The 18,475-nt window shown below is 41.6% G+C and overlaps 1 protein-coding gene across 4 annotated transcripts in view; it reads right to left on the bottom strand.

The window, feature by feature from the left end:
- Opa1 (OPA1 mitochondrial dynamin like GTPase) overlaps positions 1–18,475 on the bottom strand; it is an 83,067-nt gene that overhangs the window by 22,650 nt on the left and 41,942 nt on the right. For all 4 annotated transcript variants that reach the window (XM_048453943.3, XM_048453944.3, XM_048453945.3 and 1 more), the window contains 8 exons: positions 15,590–15,755; positions 13,399–13,551; positions 11,133–11,241; positions 10,483–10,562; positions 7,258–7,398; positions 4,117–4,233; positions 3,314–3,407; positions 2,808–2,918 (listed from right to left, as the gene is read on the bottom strand). In XM_048453943.3, coding sequence (XP_048309900.1) covers positions 2,808–2,918; positions 3,314–3,407; positions 4,117–4,233; positions 7,258–7,398; positions 10,483–10,562; positions 11,133–11,241; positions 13,399–13,551; positions 15,590–15,755 — 971 coding nt within the window. The remainder of the gene's footprint in view (positions 1–2,807; positions 2,919–3,313; positions 3,408–4,116; positions 4,234–7,257; positions 7,399–10,482; positions 10,563–11,132; positions 11,242–13,398; positions 13,552–15,589; positions 15,756–18,475) is intronic.

Below are 18,475 nucleotides of genomic sequence, written 5' to 3' on the forward strand. Positions count from 1 at the left end.
TATGACTGGTGAGACACGAATGCTACCAACATTTACTAAATTTTATGTGACAGCACTCTTTACAACTGTGAACTTACTCAAATCTCTCGATTGCCCCATACTGGTGTAAGAGGTCCTTCTGTTTGTGTGTTGCTTTCATTGGTTAATGAATAAAGAATTGGCCTAGTTGATAGGGCAGAACTTAGGTAGGCGGAGAAGACAGAACTGACGCTGGGAGGAAGAAGAGCAGAGTCAGGGAGAAGCCATGGATCCTCCACCTCAGATGGATGCTGGTTAGAATCTCTAGTAAGCCACATGGTGATACACAGATTAATGGAAATGGGTTAGATTAAGATGTAAGAGTTAGTCAATAAGAAGTTAGAGCTAATGGTCAAACAGTGTTTTAATTAATACAGTATCTGTGTGGTTATTTTGGGTGTAAGCTAGCCGGGCGGCCGGGCCAAACAAGGGGCCTGACTCCTTGTAACGCCATACTATATCCTAAATGCATCCACAATACTAGATACCCCGTTCCCTACAATACAGCCGTGACTAACAAACCTAGAGGGCAGCCTGTCTGGAAGCACCTAGGACTGAATTCCCAGGCCTTAGACTGAAGAGCGACAGTAAGGAAAAGGCACTTTCAGAGCTCTTCAAACCACGGGCAGTCAAGGCTCATCTCCGATAGTGTGACTGATGAAGCTGAGTCAGGGGTGAAACCCCTGCTTTTAAGAACATTATTTGGAACATTAACACCATAACTCTGTTTGCACAAAAGTCACAAATCACTTCAAGGGGTCGTATGACTGTTTTCTTAGGAAAACTACCAGAACAGGGAACTTGGCTTGGCAGAGCACATATCTGAGTTACTAGCATACTTTGTTTAAATAATCAAATTACAACTAGCAAGTAATGGTAACTGTACAGAATAACTCTATTCTAAGTTATGAAAAAACACATCACTTTTCTGTCACTTTAAAATGCAGAAGCTGGAAAATTTCAGTGAAGTAATTCACAGTCTAATAGTCATGTCCTGAGGGACACAGGAATTGTACACACTGTGACAAAGGCAAGCCTTTGCCTGTAACTGTACAAACAGTATGGAATCATGAGTCAGGGTTTTCCAAATGCTCGTATTTTACCAGTGAATAAGTGCTTTGAGGACTCCTTTGTACAATACAACAGACAGCAGGCCAGGCTTGTACACAGGGCTTCTGCCACAGTACGAACTTAACTACACTACTACAGAGGCATGAAACAGCCAAACATGACAGAAATGGAAATAAGTAAAATGAGATATATTTAAAAAATTAGAAAAAGAATAAAGCAAGAGTAGCATGAGAAAGCGATGGAAGCTCAGATAGCCAGAAAGAGAAGACAAGATGAGGCAGGGCAGACAAGAAAAGGAGAGCAGCGCTGAGGCAGGGCACAGAACCAGGGACCCCTTGCCTGCTTCTTCTGGACATTTTCATGACTGTCTACAGAACTACAAACTTAGTTTACAGACTGTAAGCTTCTTCCTATTCAGTGTGTGCTTTCTTTTATGCCAGAAAGCACACGGATCTAAGTACACTCTGAAAGAAAAAGCAGTTTCATTGGCTCAAAGGAACATTTATAACTAGATAGACTCTAGTTAGACTCTGATGGGGCGCTGACTACCAACAATTACTAAGAATGGTAATGCTTCTGTGGTTGCCTTGGGCTTGCAAAGATCCAAGCAAGTCGCCATGCTAGGAACTCACCAGCATTTAAAAACCAAATGTGTTCCAAACAAATATGGTTGGGGTGGGGTGACAGGTACAAAAGTCCAACTGGAGATAATGGAGTGCTGAAAGCCTGGTCCCATGGAGCAGACCTGTGTGGGGTAATGTGATGTAGGGTGCTGGACTACAAGCAAGATGAAGCCTGTTCTGGCTTCAGGGGAGAGAGAGAACATTGGAAAGATGAGATGGGGAATTCCTGGACACAAAGGTCAGAGCATGGGCTGGTGACAGAACTCCATGAGGAAGAGTAGCCTCTAACAGGATGTCCCAGCCCGCAAGGCAAGAAGCACATCGACACAAACTGTGAGGGACTGTGGCGGTGATCTGGTACAGGATAGCCAAGAGTCCAAGTTGGATGAAAAGACCATTTTTGTAATGAAGGGGGCAGCAAAAAGTTTGGTTATACATTAAGAGGACTGATCAAAATAAGCAACTATGCTAAGGAGTCTAGAAGCTGGGTTCTCACTGTCAGAAGGAGTTACAAGCACAGGGAAGAGCAAAGCTAAGAATATACTTGATAGAATTGGATACAAGTTGGAAGTACCAGTACCCATTTCAGTCTTTGGTGGATACACACAATTAGGAGTGGATATGTGAGCAGCACACACACACGCACGCACACACACACACGCACGTACGCACGCATGCACGCACACATGCACACACACCCTTTCTATTGAGAAGGCCTGGGAACTCATACGTCACGAACAACAAGCATATATAGTTATCAGAACTTGATTTCTAAATACCATTATTTTAAAAGAAGAAAGAAAGAATGAGTCTGGACCATTGTGTCATACAGTAGAGCAACACTGAATAAGAGATGAATGAGTCTAAGTACATTCAGACTTTGGAAGTTGCTAAGAGAAAAATCTTTATTCCTAGGAAACACACATTCAAGTATTTGGAAGTGATAAGGTTTTAGGTCAATGTCGTATTTCAAACCTTCAGGAGAAAACAAGTTCTTCCTAGATAGCTGCAACTTTTCTTTAAGCTTGAGATTAAATGGGCGCACAAGGGAATGCGGAAGGGATCCCGGAAGTTGGGGTGGGAGGAAGTACTTACTGAGATCTTCAGCCAGCTGAACCCGTTTGCCAGTAAGCAATTTAATCTTCTTCTCACCATCTTCAGCAAAATCTTCTAGTACCTCTTTAACGTTTTTCTCTAGTCGCCTCACTGTTCAAAGTTAAAAACAAAACCCAGAAGAACAGTTTTTATGAATGTACAGAATGAAAGATTTCCATGTGCAAAGAAAATGATGTATCACCATGTTAGCTCTACACTTGAATTCGCATTTCTCATTTTCTAGTACATACATCAATAAATCTGACCCATATTCTGAGGACCACATGTTCTTAAGCCGACATGTAACAGACACACAGATTCCAAACACATAAAGCAATGTTCAGGACGCCACTCTCTTTACCATAATTTTTACCTAATGGAGTGGACATATAGCATCTCTTATCCCTATCATTTCCTAATTGTAATTTCTTTTTTATTAATATTTTAAAGCAGATTACGATTCTGAGGTTTTTCTGATCAGTCAGTGTTTTTAGAAGTTACCTTACCTTCAGTGTTTGTAAGCTGCTGCCTTAATGTATTGGCGGTGATAGCCAGCATGCGCTGTATTCGCCAAAACAGGACCACGTCATTGCATTCCAGCTGAGGGAGTAAACAGTTAAGATCAGACGCAAATTTAAAAACAAAACCTTTATTGAACACACAGAACTTATTTCCTAAGCTTTAGTATGCACACCAGTGCTTATCTAATAACGCATACGTTTTCTTTGCGCTGAAATAAACCAGAAAAGCACTTAGAAGCTTCAATTTAATAACAACACAGTTTAGCAGAGCTTTTCAAGGGCTATTTTAAAGCATTTTTGTCTGTAAGAAAATGCCTGAAAAGCATCAGTCTGCTGCCACCTAGGGGTTCCTTTAAGAGGTGTGAGAGCTATATCCATTAACAGAACTTGGTTCTTTTAGAAAAAGCAAGATTCCAGTGATGTGAGAAAATTATGACACATAAAAGTGCATAATAAACAAGTTTTGCTACATGGACCCCACCACACATGTGGCTACCTATGCTCTACACACGTCCCCTCCTTACAGAAAACATAATAGTGCTTCAAGTCACTCTGGGGTACACATGACTGCCCCCCTATCCTTGGCCCCTGATGATACACATGGAAGTCAAATTATTCCAAAATTGGTGAATCTCTGAAAAGACAAAAGGTTATTCTTTACAAGTTACACATTCTTTTCTCCCAGAAGCTTAAGGGCTTAAAAGTTAATAGTAAAGCTGAAGTTTGCTTTTTAGCATCTTTCAACAACTGGTGCTAAAAATGACTTCTTTTGCTTTGTGAAACCTCACCTCAGAATCTATAAAATGCCTCTGGTAGTAATAAAAGCCTCTTCGACAAAGGTTACAATGATTTAGAGCCGTTTTTAAGAAATGTCTTCTGTAAACTTGATGCCAAGTATCCTTAATCTGAAATGAGAAAAGGAAAAGTGACGCGTTATGATAGCCGTTGTTGAGCGCTGTGAAGTTGCATGCACACCTTCCTTTCGGAAGCTCACTGCAACAGCAGCGCTCTCATTGTGCCGCCTTTTAAATGCACTTTCGTCCCTGTTCAGTTATCAGACTTACTAGTCTTCAGACTCCCACATCTACCAATCAGTCACACACTCACTGTAGAGTAGGCTGGTAAGGGATGATCTCTGCATAGCTAGCAGTGGGGAAACCAAGGCAAGAGTTTGAAAGCCTGGTCTATGGACGGCATTAGGACCTGAAAGCTGGTCTCAGACTATGGCCACCAGTACCAACAGTCAGAAAGCAATCCTTTCTATTGCCACACTGTCACACAACAGTATCCCACCACTGTGGCACTATGGTTTCTCAGCGTGTTTAATGTTCATCACATCTAAAAACAGTAACACTAGCAGTTGGACAGATGAAGAAAGTGGGACTTGAGTTATCAATCACTAAAGGGAGCAGTACCAGTAATAAGTACAGTGGAACGACCTGAGAATCCACATCCCCAGACAGCCCATGTTCCCTGACTGTTATGGCAGCCTTACAGAATGTACTAAACAAAGTGTCACAAGGAAAAAAACCTGAGGTGTTCTTGCCTGCAGAGAGTGGCAACCTGTTCCCCTCTACTTCCAAGAGAAAATCGCTACTGCATTAACACAAGTGTCAGAAAATTAAAAGTATCAAGGTACACAAAGCTCGAGTAACCCTGACCACATCATGGGACAGAACTGTTAGCATTTCTGGGTGCGGTGATTTTGTAATATTTACATATATACTTCAGAGGTGGGATAAAGGTCTAACTACAAAATTCACTTATGTTATATATATACCTTACACACATAGTCTAAAAGTAATTTTCTGCACTACAATAGTGTGCCTGGATTCAGTGCCATGAAGCATTTTCTTGTGATATCAAGCTGGAGTGGTAAAGGTTCCAGGTTTTGGAGCACTTAGACTTTCCTCTTCTAAATCAGAGTATCGGATGCTCAATTTGCATGCCTCCCCCACTTCCTTGTTAAGACAGAGTTTCTCTGTGTAGCCCTGGCTGTCTTGGAACTTGCTCTGTAGACCAGGATGACCTTGAACTCACCACGCAACTGAACAGCCTTTTAGCCTTTCATTAATGAGAGTCAGGACCATGTAGACAAGCTGGATCTATCTATACCTAACTAAAAGTTTCATGTTCAGTTTATAGATAATGTGACATGCACAGCAGCTTAAGCATTTAGGTTCTCACCAATTTTCCTGTCCTGACAGCAGGTAAAATCTAAAGCTAGTACAGACACAAAGCAGGTGGCCTTTAAGCGTAGTCACGGGGCCTAGAAGGTTTTCAGGCTGCTTTCCTCACTAGCTTTATTTTTCTAATTGGGTTTTACCGGGTGTTTTGCTTCTATGTCTGTTGGTGCACCACATGGGAGCAGTGTCTGAAGGGGCTGCCAGATACTCTGGAACTGGAGTTAGGGGTTTAGCTAGTGGACCGGGACCGTGGGTGCTGGGAACCAGACCCAGGTCATCTGTGAGAACAAGTGCTTTTAACTGTTGGAGCCACCTCTCCAGCCCCTAAGCTAACTTTTAAGATTTTCAGTCCTCTTCATTCTAACTCCTAGGCAGCAGGAAACATAGATCCAGTAACTGTTTTAATATAGTGCTGCAAATAAGTATTCTGAAACTAAGAAAAAGATGGCTGAATGTGTAGACTATCCTTGTTCTCTTACAGGAATGAGGGAAATTGGGTAGGATTCAAAGGTCTTATCTAATTCAATAAAAAATTAAAATGCACGTTTCCCCTAAATCTACTTACATATAATTGAGCTACATTTACTGTAAGCACTATAAACATTATCTATGTTGCTAGGAATGTGGCATGCCCCAATTTAATTGTAGTACAGTACTTGGGAGGCAGAGGCAGGCAGATCTTTGTTAGTTTGTGGCCAACTTGGCCTACATAGTGAGTTCCAAGTCAGCCAAGGCTATATAGTGAGACACTGTCCAAAATGAACAAACAAAGCTACCAAAAAAATAATAATAATACAACTATGCTCTCCCCATACACACGAATATCTGTCTATATAAATGGCCATATTTACACAAGTCAGCTGTACTCTGAAAATATAAAGCAGCACTGACACAAGGTCTGGATGCCCTTTATCCCTTTTGTAAGAATTGCTATAACGATTCAAGTAAATCCAATTTTCTAAATCTTAATTTCTCTAGCTACCCTTTAAAAAGTGAAGTAAAGAGAAGCCACTGATAAAGGCACTGGGACTTGTTTTTACGGCATGTTCTGACTTTTTGGGACCCTAGTCTATATGGATGCACAGCTACCTAGCCCTGGATATAGGGGGAAGGGCTTTGGACTTCCCACAGGGCAGGGTTCCCTGCCCTCTCTCAAGCAGGGTGGGAGAGGGAGGAGGGGGTGTGGGGGAGTGGGAGGGGATTGGGAGGAGGGAAGGAAGTGTAAATAATTGAATGGAAAAATTAAAATAAATAAATAAATAAATAAATAAATAAATAAATAAAGTGAAGTAAAAAATGCTACTCTTCATATAATCAAAATGACTGTAATTATCCCAGCAAATGTGCACACGGTCAAGCAGAACTCAGCCCAGATCTTATGGCGCTCCTTAGAGGAAGGGACACTGTACTATAAGCTCCTTAGAGGAAGGGACACTGTACTATAAGCTCCTTAGAGGAAGGGACACTGTACTATAAGCAGCACTGATTTAGAAAGCGATCCCCACTCCTTTGCCTTTTCCAAACAGTCCCTCTCAATCTGGGCTATCTCAGCCTCACTTCGTAGCTGAGGATGACCTTGAACTCCTGTTTCCACATTCCAAGTACTGTATCCGTCACCTCAGCTGGCTTTCAATGGTAGTACCCCCACTCCAAGAGCTGAGGGCCGAACCCAGGGCCTTGTGCTTGCTATGCAAGCAATCTACCACTGAGCTAAGTACCCAACTCCTGTACAGTATTTCTTACCAAGCTTGGATCTACTTCAACTCCTCGAGATTCCAGATTCTTCCGAACTGTGGTAATCTCATCGCTTGCAAGGTAAGCTGGGTGCTCCTCATTACACTTCAGCATCTTCTCCAATTCATTCTTGGTTTCATTGTGAACACTCTGGAACAAGTTAAAAGAAGGCTGTTTAGACAGTGCAAGCTTGGCACTGGTGAAAATCAAGGCCAGAAGAAGGGCATGGGTTCTGGGCACAGAACTCTGGAAGAGTAGCAAGCACTCTTGACCGCTGAGCCAGCTCCCTAACGCCTGGGTTTCTCATCTTTAACAAAGGAAAGTCTGGTGTTTCTGTTCTTGCTAAGTCTGGTCACTCATGAAGGCAGGAGGAACTATACAGCTATCTAAACTAACAAGGGGACACCTTCTGCCCCTCTTGAAGGACACTCCCCACTCTTTCTTCTAGGTAAGAAGGACACATGAGCAGTTTTCAACTGAAGTGGAAGGACAGAAGGAATAGGGGAGGAGAACTCAAGTCAGTCAATATTTTAAAGGAAAAAGCAAAACTGATACACAAACACCTCCCAGGTGACTCTGGTGTCTTTTCTCTTACGTCTCAGTCGTCAGCCTGAATCTTATATATGCTACCCTGGGCTTGGGATGGGGTGAAGGCTCGAGATTCCTCTTCTAAGAAAATAGATCCTTCGCAATGACCATAAAATGCATTTGTTTCTTCTCTTAAATGGATTCTGGAGAAAAACAATGTGTGAGCAGGAGACATCTCTCTCTGGTTAGTCTATTTGCCAATAGCTGCTGAGGCTAGTACTGTGGCCACTGATTACTTTGGAGGCTTTCAGTACTATACTGAGTTTAGCTGCCATATACCAGCCGTTTCTAATCAATGTCTCTTCCTGTGTCTGAGCCAGAGACCTCTGATGGATAGTCCCACAAGGTCTTTCAGACAGGCCTTCTCTCAGCCCAACTGTATGGTGGTGAGAACACATGCGCTGCTCACTTAGGTGCAAACCACTTAACCTAGGGAGCTTATAAATCAAGGAGGGTGGGGCATTGGAAAAGAAACAGGATACTGATCATGTATGTCATTAACTTTATTTAAAAATGCAAATAAAAACAAGGAAATAAGGTTATGCTCTTCGGGAGCATTTTATTCTCTTTACCTCTGAATTTCCCCACGTTTTAGCATCCCTTTTGCTAATTAAGTAGATTCAGTGAACACAGGAAGCAACAGCAAGTGGACTGGATACCACCTATTTTTCATTCATTTATCTATTTTGATTCTATATTCTATTTATGCTCTTCCCTTTAAGAACTGAAGTGAAGGATGAGACTGACGTTCACAGGAGAGAAGCTAGAAGAGTTCGAAGGAGCCGGGTGGTGGTGGCACACACCTTTAATCCAGCACTTGAGAAGCAGAGGCAGGGTGATCTTTGTGAGTTCAAGACCATCCTGGGCTACAGTGTGAGTTCCAGGACAGTCAAAGCTATACAGAAAACTCTGTCTCAAAAAATAAAACAACAACAACAACAAAAAGAGTTGAAAGGAATGAAAATGGGTTGTTGGTATGGGAGTGACATACACTCTTCTGCAATTTACCCATTTTTAAAGTTGTTTATATTTAACTTTGCTATTTTGTTCTGAAGCGCTCATTCAATATTTACTAAAGGATTGATTTGAGATTCCCCTCTGTATGCTGTGAATACCACTGATTAATTAAGAAACTGTCCTAAGCCTGTGATAGGGTAGAGTAGAGCTCTGCGGGGAAAACTAAACTGAAAGGAGGTGGAGTTGAGAGACGCCATGTAGTCGTTGTTGGGAACAGACACCCTGGAACCTTGCCGGTAAACCACAGCCACATGGTGATACACAGATTAATAGAAATGGCTTAAATTAAGATGTAAGGGTTAGTCAATAAGAAGTTAGAGCTAATGGGCCAAGCAGTAATTTAATTAATAAAGTTTCTGTGTGGTTATTTTGGGGCTGAGCAGCCAAGACCAAACAAGTGGCCCCTTACTACAAAGGATGAGTTCTATCATATTTCCCATCTGAATTTTCATATTTACTTTGTATGCATTTTAACAAAAGTTACTACTAAAAGGTAAAATAGTTTGAATGAACTTCCAACAGTAAAACTCAGAGATAATAAACCATATATACAAAAATCTGTATTCTTCCTAAGCACAATTGCCACATATCCTTTGATTCTGTTTCATGTCTTTTGCTTACAACTACTCTTTATTTAAAGAGATTTTATTTATTTTACTGTAGGTATGGGTGTTTGCCTGCATGTATATACATGCACCATGTGTATGTCTAGTGCCCACAACGGCTAGAAGAGTACATCAGATCTTTGGAACTAGAGTTCCAGGTTGGTTGTAAGCTGTCCTGTGAGTGTGGGGAACTGACCAAAGCCATGTCTTCCATAGGAGAGCAAGTGCTCTTAACCACCAAGCCATCTCCCTAGCCCACCTACTCTCCTTTGAAATTCAGTTAGAGAACTGAAATGAACAACGTAGTCAACCACAAAGGAACCACATTTTATTTATTTTTGTAATCTTTTAATAAAACAGATTCATTATATTTTAGAAAGTTTATGTAACTAAAATTCTAAAGAATCTTCTAGAGCCATGAGAAGATGGTATACGCATATAAACATGTGCATGTATGTGTGCGCGCATTCACACACATATACACATGTATGTTTGAGTGTAGACCTGGTATATGCATGTGTGATGTATGTGCACATTTATGGTTGCTGGCTCCTGTGGGCACATAAAGAGGTCAGAGGAGGACATCAGATGCCCTGGCTGCCACTCTTCACCTAATTCCCTCAGACAGGATTTCCCAGTGAACCTGGAGCTAGACAGGCAGTCAGTGGCCCCAGAGGTCCTCCTGCTTCTACTTCTAGAGCACTGTAGTTACAGGTACTCAGGCAGCCCTGCTGGGCTTTTTTTGGGTACTGGGATCTGGACTCAAGTCCCATGCCTCCATAGCAAGAACTCTTACCTACTGAGGCATCTTCATCAGTCCCAAGACTGTGTGTTAATGCCTGAACTGAAATGAGCAAAATGAAGGCAGATGTGGTGGCACATGCCTATAATCTCAGCAAGTAAGAGGCTGAGGAGAACTTCTGTGAGTTCAAGGCCAGCCTGGGCTACTGAAAACCAAAACTTTAAAGCAAACTAGACCATGAATGAAATGTCATCATAAGAACAGAGATGTCTTTGTTCCTACCTGTTCTTGAGTCCGATTCTTCCAGTACAACCACCTCTTTTTCCAGTCTGGGCCTATCATGTTTTCAATAGCATTTTCAGCTAGAGGAAAGATAAAAATTAATTAAGTAGGAATTTTTACCACTTACCAAGGCTATAAATTATAGCTAACAATGCTCATGAATTGTTAATTATTTCTAAATGCTCTATTAATATGAAATTAATTAAAATACAGGAACATATTGGTATGGCAAAAGTAGGAAAATTATGTATGTGCTTAAAATATATGAAAAGTACAATTGTTTATGGAATTTCTATGTGTAAGGAATAAATGTAAGCATCTCGGATCCAATCTAATTATTCTCTTTATTAGCCACAAAGCAATTCACACATAAAAAATATTTATCTGTATTAAGGACAAAGACTTTGAAGTGTTAACTGTATATTAAAAATTACTTTATTCTGTATGTGTATATATGAACGTTTGTGAGTGTAAAAGTGCATGTGACTTGCGGGTGTCTTCTCTCTGTCTGTCTCCTCCGTGGGCTCCAGGGACCCAACCCAGGTTCTCAGGCTTTCATAGCAATTGCTTTACCCACCAAGTCATCTCGCTGGCCCAGTGATGATTATATTTTACAATGCTTACAACTCAAGAGCTTATGTCCTACTTACTGTCCTTGAGACGAGCTTGAAGGGCCTCCTCCATAAAGTAAATGGCTGCATCCCACTGCTGCTTATCCGATATGGACCGGTCTTCCAGAGCATTGTGCTGAATGACCCTCTGAAACGGGGCAGAGAAAGCTAACTTAATTTATGTTCCTACATGTCAGTAATTTTATTTGAGCTGGCAACTTAGTAAATATTGACATAACAAATAAACACATACAGCAAGTTATCCCCACAGCAGCGCAGGAGCTCCTTTTATTGGCTGAACCTGCCAGTTTCCTATCTGAAAAATGAAGTGGAGTCTTGTGTGGCTGAAGCTAAAGAGCTGAGGGGACGCTCAGGGAAGCAAATAGCACATTTGACTATATACATCATAAGAGCTTGAACCATAATATTCAGAGGGCCACTTCCCTTCTGTATCTATTTATTTACTCCCATATGAACTATGAAGAAATATTTTAAAACAGGACAGAAGAAAGAAATCATTAACCATTTTCTTGTTGTTAACAGAAATACAGTGGCAGAGCACGGGCTCAAACACTTTGGTAATCATAAACATTAGCTATTATTTTTATAATTAAAAACTGGTTTCTAAACTGGATAACTTTTGAGTGAACAAATGAAACTGGCACTTCTTTTAGAAAACCAGCCTTCCACGCAGGGAAATTAGGCTACGATTTCAAATATGCAAACAAATATTTCTTCAAAATGAAACTATGATTACAAACAGTGCACAGGTAGATCTGTGCATTTCTAGAAAATTTCCCAGTCCTTTCAACAGTTCCTCTTGTGACCTGGCCCTGCTAGCAGAAGTGACTAACAAAGGCTTGACTATGGTGGTAGGAGAATGCGCCGTTACAAAAGGGGCAGCAGGCGGAGAGGTCAGGAGCTAGAGAAGGTGGAGAAGGTGGAGAATGGCCACTCAGCCACCGAGCACGACAGGACTGTGGCTGTCCTTACCTGTCGTGTCCACCAAAGGCTTGGTCTCCTGATGCTGGTACTACTGAGAGGTGACTGGATCACGAGGGCGCTAACTTCATCAATGAATGAACCCACTGATGAATAAATATCAAAGGCATCATTGGATGGTGGGGCCTGAGGATAGCAGGCAGCTGTGGGACTTCCTCTGAAGGCTATCTCTTGTCCCTTGTCCCCTCACCTCTGGGGTTGGCTATTACTAACCACGCAGCTTTTCTCCACCATGCCTGCCTATCAGACCCTTGCTCTACAGGCCTAACAGCACTGGAACCAAGCGACCCACAGGTGGAAACCTCGGAAACCATAATCCCAAGTAAACCCCTCCCTCTTGTCAAGCTCAGTGGTCTTACACAACAACAAAACCTCACTAACACAGCTGCTTCAAAATTCAATCAAGCTTTGGGCCTGGTGGGTCAAGCCCATCATCCCAGCTATTTAAGGAGATGTAGGCGGGACTGACAGTTCAAGGATTACCTGGACTACAGATTCAAGGTCAGCCTGGAGAACTTAGTAAGATCCTATTTAAAGAAAAAGAACCTGCGGATATAGCTTGGTGACAGAAGCCTTGCCTAGCACACATAAGGTCCCACACTCTGAAAAAAATTTCAACCAAATGATGCTTACAAAATACTTAAGAGAGCTGGGCAGTGGTGGCGCACACCTTTAATTCCAGCAATCGGGAGGCAGAGGCAGGCGAATCTCCATGAGTTTGAGATCAGCCTGGTCTACAAGAGCTAGTTCCAGGACAGGCTCCCAGGCTATAGAGAAACTGTCTTAAAAAAAAAAAAAAAAACAAAAGCAAAAACAAACAACCCCCCCCCCACCCAAAACAAAACCAAACAAAAATACTTAAGAGTTGTTCCTGGCACACAGCAGATATTCAATACATAGTGCTATGATTCTACACCAAAGGTACCTACACACAGGCCCAAAATAACTAATGGATGGCAATTCGTGGAAACATATGGGAACCTACTTACTGCAAAATTTGACTTTTCTTATGGAAGGGAAGTCAAGAAAAAAAGAACAAAGGGTTATTTTAGAAGAGCCAGAGGAATGTTGAAGGGCAGGTTATAAATCATACATCTATTACTTCACCCTGCAGCTGTATAAGAACTCCATGAAAGAATCAGTTTGAGGCACCCTGTGAAAACGATGCTGGCATCATGATTAGACAGAGGGCACACCAGGCTCTAACCTGGCATCGTGACTAGACAGAGGGCACACCAGGCTCTAACCTGGCATCGTGACTAGACAGAGGGCACACCAGGCTCTAACCAGGTTGAGGACATACCAAGCTGTCTTCTGCAAAGTCATTCCACTTGTGCCGCTTGATACTCTCCTCCTTCACAGCCTCTTTAAGCTTGTCAAATATGTCATCGTGCTCCTTCCCTTTGGGTTCCGTCATGAAGCGGGAAAATTCCTCTTGTAGTGTCTCCCAAGCAACCTGGATACAAAGAAAAAGCTGTATTTAGACTACTTACCCTTAAAGAATGTGCAACATGAAAAAACAGCATGAAACCAAACATGTGCTATAGCAACTGATCAGGAAATGCAAGTTCACTGATAAATGCATGCACACTAATAAAAAGACAGCAGAGCTGGGCATCATAGGGCTTTAGTCCTATCACTCAGCAGGCAGAGGTAGTGGATCTGTGGGAGTTCAAGGCCTGCATGGGTTACACAGTGAGTTCCAGGATGGCGGGGTGACATACAGATGCCGTTTTTTTTTCCCCCCCCTTAAAGCTGCCAATTTTAAAAACTGAGACTTCATTAACAAATCTTCGCCTATAGTGCAGGGAGATAATCAACTCATATCTCCCCCCCCCCCCCCCCCAGGATGTACTCGCTGAGCTGAGCAGGGTTGGCTCCTTTAGGCAAGCCCTACACCCCAAGTCTGCAAACACATTTACTTCACTTATTTCAATCAATTACATGCCTGGGTCTGCCTGCTGCTTCCACACCAAACCAAATTTAAGAGACAGGGTTTCTCTGTGTAACAGTCCTGGTTGTCCTGAAATTAGCTCTGCAGACCAGGCTGGCCTCGAACTCATAGGGATCCTTCTTCTAAATTCTGTGTGTTGGGATTAAAGGCATGCACCACCACCACCTGGTTCAAGTTTAAGTTCTTACTCACTAAGCCAATCATCTTTACAGCTTTGCCTGCAAGCAAAGATTCATATTAAAAGTTTTAAGTACTACAAATTATTACTCAGCTAACTTTTACCCAGTCTCAATGTGAAAGGAAGAGTGCAGGGCAAAAGTGATGAAGAACCAAATAAACACGTAGAAGGTGGGGCAAGGTGGTTTTTGTTTTGTTCTGTTGTGAACTTGTGGGCAATCCCTTGCTTTAGTGTCCCTAGAACTAGGATTACCAGAGTGTACCTCCATGCCTGCATGGGATGGGAATGAACTTACTAGCTTCTCATCAGCTCCACTCTTCCCCCAAGATAAAGCCCAGGGCAGAAAGCAGAAAGGCAGAATTACTGGTGTCACAAGGACTAGTTTCACTGGTGAAAGCTTTGGCTATGCAATGTTCCAGCCCAGGACACACCAGAACTAGTGACTGAGAAGCAGCAGCTCTCCAGTTATTTCCATAGCAAGTGGGTCAAGAAATGGTCAGAGTTCAGCAGCATGCAACACAGGCAGAGGCTGTATGAGCTGCAGCTGCTGGACATGGGCCCAGGAAAGCGAGGACAGAGGTGAAGGGGGTAGTCTGGGCAGGACAGAAAGAGCAAAGCCACGTTCAAGGCATGTGTGCAGAATAAGATCACATCTCGCATTGACCGCAGGCTGTTGAACACCTTTCAGAATCCAGGACACACTGTCTCTCAGCTGGAGCGCAGGAGAAGGTGGATAATGGTGATAAAACCCTGGGTGGCTATTACGGATGGGTCAGGTGTTACCTAAGTATGCTACATACTAACTCACCTAATCCTGACCGCAACCAGCGGGCAATACTGTCACCGCAGCTTCTTGGAAGAAGCTGAAGGAAGGCTGAGTAAGTAGGCCAGCTATCAGTTTTCACATGGCTGGGTCAAGATGTCTCGGGACAGAAATGTATTCTTTGAAGTACTTTAATTTTGTAAATAATTCCTAGTCAAAACCAGCAAGACCATAACTCAATGCAAGTGCTATAGGGTCTTGAAGAAAATGTAAAAACAGTAACATTTAGTCCATTTGAAGATACTCCTTAAAGAAGCTCAATTCACAGACGTTCAAAATATTTCACCTTCAGGCCAGTTTTGCTGGTTTTATTAATGTTATCTTTGGAAGAAGCAATGCCTTTAGGCAAACAGCATCCTGATTAGTAAACTTTTATGTTAGCAGCAACTGAGAACAATATCAAGGTTAGCTCCAACACAGGCAGGCGCAGCGCGTACATGAAGTGCTAAATTGAGACCAAGGGAAAATAGACCCCAATCCAAAGCACCTATTTCCTCCACACAATGCTTCTTACCCATTTAATTAAATTATATCCTAACCTCTACTGCTTTATTAGGAAGCTGCTTGTCAGTCCACTGTTTAAGTTTGATGTCCACTGTGGTGTTAAATGTTCCTGAATTCATGGTCTGTGCAGCCGGAAGGTAGATGTTCTCAATCACATGAGTTGACACTCTTTCCCACAGAGACTGCTGAAGGATTTCCTCCCTAAAATTAAAGTTTCAAAAACATCAATATGGCATTAAACAATTTAAATTAGTTTGACTGAAGTATCACTAATCACAGTAATAAACTACACATATTTGAAAGGTTGACAAATTTGGGATATGTATATCTGTGAATCACAGGAATCAAGATAAAGATAAACACTCTCATTGGATCTATAACCACTCTATTTGCTGTTAATATAACTATTGTATTTCCTAGAATTTTACATACATGTATCATGTACTCTTCTACCTACCTTCTTTCACCCAACATACTTATTTTGAAATCTGTGGTGTATGTATTACTATTTCACTTCTTTTTATTGCTAAGCACCACTGATGGTGTACAACCCCCCGTTAATGGGCAGGTACTATTTCTCGTTGTTGGCTATTATACAAACAAAATTGCTGTGGGCATATTGTCACAAATCTTTCGAAGGATGCATGCCTTTCCTTTCCGTGGGTACACATCTAAGAGTGGAGTGGGTGAATATACGGCAGTTTTGGGTTTAGTTTTTAAAGATACCATTCTTTTCTAAAACGCCTCAGTGGTTTACATTCCTATTAGCAGAGGAGGGTCCCAGATACTCTCCACTCACGGCGCTGTCCCAGCTGTCTGTTGAGTGGGTTTCCAGTGCATCTCACTGTAGCTACAGGTCTCTAGTAATCATCAAAAATTTTCTTTTTGAGGACAGTCAAAAGTGTATTTTCATGAGCTCATTAATTAACTCTGTTCTCACATACACTATGTGTTTACTGGAGTTCAAGGCAAAAAGTTTCTGATATAATTTTTACAATTTAACAAACTATCACAAAGCATAGAGACATGGGATATCATTGTATAAAATGTTTCAGCACTTCACAGCTAAGGGGATTGTATAAAGGACGCATACATAAGCTAGAAATTCTGCCTTTTGAAGTATTCTTTAAGAATAAGATCTCTAAATAAGAAAAGACAATCATTTCCACTCCGAAAATACTTAAAAAAAAACTCAATAAAGTATTTATTTGGTTTCCACTGAAATAAATTCTACTGTTATAGAATACAAGGTAATATCAAAACAAAAACCAACAAGAAGAAAACCAAAACTACCCTCTTATCATTTGGTTCATCTGGACTGTAACCACAATCTGTGAGAGCAGAGGCACTTGTGCTGCCAAGGCTAAGGGGACTTGTCTGCTCCTCCACTCAACACTGGGCTTAGCTGCTGGCGTCACCCTGCCAGTGCTCAGGTGGCTGTTCAGTTACCACACAGGGAAGGGTAGACGCCACATTCATTACCTAGTGATGGAGTAGAATGGCTGGATGTAAAAGAAAGTATTCCTCCTTATCACTGCTGTACCAGCACTAATCTGTCAGTTCTGCTTTCCGTGTCACCTTTCAAACACCTCAAGACTCTCCCACCTGCACTGCCACCACCCGCCTTCAAGTCACCTGGCCTCTTAAGTGCTTCCTGGCTAAGAGCTTTCCTACCTTAACAGCTTCAAAGAACTGGCTTATAGCTTCTGTTTATCTCTGCCCTTCCCTCTCTCCACGAGAAAGCCATGGACACAAACACCCATGTTTTCTTTTTCCCTCTACCTCCTGGCTTTGCCATCCCTTTGCTCCCACGTTTACTTAACACCAATCCACTCTTTAAATGTTACATTATGATATCACAAATTCTCACACTCCTCACATATGAGTTAGGGGGTTCAACTGTACGTTTTCCCCATTTGTATTTTAGTCATTAAACTAATCAAAGTAAACATATACTTTCACAAAAGTTGCACAAAAGTTGCTCAATTTGGATTTCACAAAGTATATTTCTATAAAGCCAGTCAATTACTGTGCTAGAAAAGATGACTACATGCAAACAGCATACCAGTATCCCATTTATTGTCAGCAGGGCTATCTTTAGGATCATACACATTATTGGACAAACGCCACGTGTGTATATTTACTACTGTAACACATTATATGTTAATTTGAACTCCTTGGGATTCCTTTATTAAAACGTGAATAAAGCACGCAGAATGTCTGTAAATAAATAACAAATTATCCCATTAGGACATACAGTACTTACTACACACTCCTAGGATGTCAATAATTCAGACTAAGGCATTCATCTTAGAGTGCCATGTAATGCCATTATGTCAATAAATAACACCAACAAAAACTTCTAAGGTCGCCCCAGCTATGCTACTGAAATTCTCTGGTGTAATGCAGTTAAGGCTAGGACTGGGTATTCTGTTCTTTATGTCAAATTCTAGAGTCTAAAAACACAAGCTGATCAAGAAAACTTGCTAGAGGTCATTTGATCAGACAGCTACGAATTTTCAGCCACCAAATGTTCTAGCTCTCAGCTCTGTCTTCTCCACTGGAACTCTCATTTCTTGTCTTTTCACAGCTCTGTTAAGTGTTTGTGTAGTAAACAAAACAGGTTTACTTTTTAGGCTTATTTCAGTGAGGGTATAGCATCACAGCATTTTAGCATTGCTCTACCAAAACAAAACAAATCATACTTATGGCAATAAATTAATTTGTAGTAGGATCACATTTCTTTTCCTACCATAAATAATACTGTTAGTTATAGGCTTTCCCCCTTTACGGTGGTACTGAGGAGAACCTGGGGTCTTGACTTGCTAAGCAGGCACTTTACCACCGAGTTGCAGCCTTGGCCATTAGTTATGGTTTATAAACCACCTTTTATGTATATTATCCCCATATAATCTAGGAAG

This window comes from Myodes glareolus, chromosome 2, assembly GCF_982192425.1.
Source record: "Myodes glareolus chromosome 2, mMyoGla1.1, whole genome shotgun sequence".
Taxonomy (NCBI): domain Eukaryota; kingdom Metazoa; phylum Chordata; class Mammalia; order Rodentia; family Cricetidae; genus Myodes; species Myodes glareolus.